General features: G+C 54.5%; 1 protein-coding gene across 1 annotated transcript; it reads right to left on the bottom strand.

The window, feature by feature from the left end:
* Positions 1-509: 509 nt before the first annotated feature.
* On the bottom strand, positions 510-821 carry EMH_0018850 (uncharacterized protein; the record flags this gene model as incomplete). The annotated part of the gene is made up of 1 exon (XM_013501236.1): positions 510-821. The coding sequence occupies one exon, from the start codon at positions 819-821 to the stop codon at positions 510-512; it is 312 nt and encodes a 103-aa protein (XP_013356690.1).
* Between the last annotated feature and the right edge of the window lie 569 nt (positions 822-1,390).

The raw sequence follows: 1,390 nt of genomic DNA, 5'->3' as shown, positions 1-1,390 counted from the left end.
TGCTGCTGTTGCTGCTGCTGCTGTTGCTGCTGTTGCTGCTGTTGCTGCTGCTGCTGCTGCTGCTGCTGCTACAGTTAGTATTTGAGTTGTGTTATGTCTGAGAGTTTGTTTTGTTGCTGCAGTGCTCTCTATAGCAGCAGCAGCAGCAGCAGCAGCAGCAGCAGCAGGAGGAGTATGTGTTATGTGTTGCTGCTGCTGCTGCTGCAGGCATTGCGTTTGTTTGTGGTATCTCCCGAGCGCACCGCCACCGCCACCACCCCAGCAGCAGCAGCAGCAGCACCAGCAGCAGCAGCAGCAGCAGCACCAGCAGCAGCAGCAGCAGCAGCAGCAGCAGCAGGAAGTTTGGGTGTATTGAGTGAGGAGGAGAAGCAGGAGCTGCATGCAGAGATCTTTGCTGTTCGTTTGGCGGTGCAGCACGGGCTTGTATTTCTTCTTTATAAACAACAAAAAAAACAAAGAGGAAGATGGACCAATAAAGATGAAAAAATATATAAAACCTTTCATGCTTCCTATTGCGCTGCCATGGGTCTGCTGCTGCTCCTGCTGCTGCTCCTGCTGCTGCTGCTGCTGCTGCTGATGCTGATGCTGCTGATGCTGCTGATGCTGATGCTGCTGATGCTGATGCTGATGCTGCTGATGCTGATGCTGCTGATGCTGTTGCTGATGCTGCTGATGCTGCTGCTGTTGCTGATGCTGCTGTTGCTGATGCTGCTGCTGCTGGTGATGCTGCTGGTGATGCTGCTGCTGATGCTGCTGCTGATGCTGCTGCTGATGCTGATGCTGATGCTGCTGCTGCTGCTGCTGATCATAATGATGATCATACTGCTTTAGCTACTGCTTTAGCTGCTGCTGCTGCTGCAGCAGCAGCAGCAGCAGCAGCAGCTGCTGCTGCTGCTGACATGAGTATTGTCTCTCTCTTTCTCTCTTTCTCTGTGTGTGTTTATGGTGTTGTGTTTTGGTGGGGTTGTTGTTATGTGTTTTAGGTTTAATACGGCCGCATAGAAAGGGGGTGGGGGCCCCCAAGGCGGACCGGCAGCACCAGGAGTGGCAGCGTTTGTTTGCTGCTGCTGCTCCTGCTGCTGTTCCTCTCTCAGATCCTTCTTGCTGCTGCAAGCTAGCAGCAGCAGCAGCAGCACATAACAGTCCAGCTCGTGCTGCAGCAAGAGCAGCAGCAGCAGCAGCAACAAACCAGCAGCAGCAGCAGCAGCAGCAGCAGCAAACACCACTCTCTCCCTTTCTCTCTTCTGCTGTCTCCGCCTTCATCACACCCCCAACTGAACACGAGAGAGCAGCACTCATAGCTCACGCCAGGGTTAGTCCCCAGCAGCAGCAGCAGCAGCAGCAGCAGCAGCAGCAGCAGCAGCAGCAGCAACAGCAGCAGCAGCAGCAG

Source organism: Eimeria mitis, genomic scaffold (assembly GCF_000499745.2).
Source record: "Eimeria mitis Houghton genomic scaffold, Emh_scaff655, whole genome shotgun sequence".
NCBI lineage: Eukaryota > Apicomplexa > Conoidasida > Eucoccidiorida > Eimeriidae > Eimeria > Eimeria mitis.
Note: the sequence above shows the minus strand (reverse complement) of the source record. Positions and strands in the feature narration are given on the sequence as shown.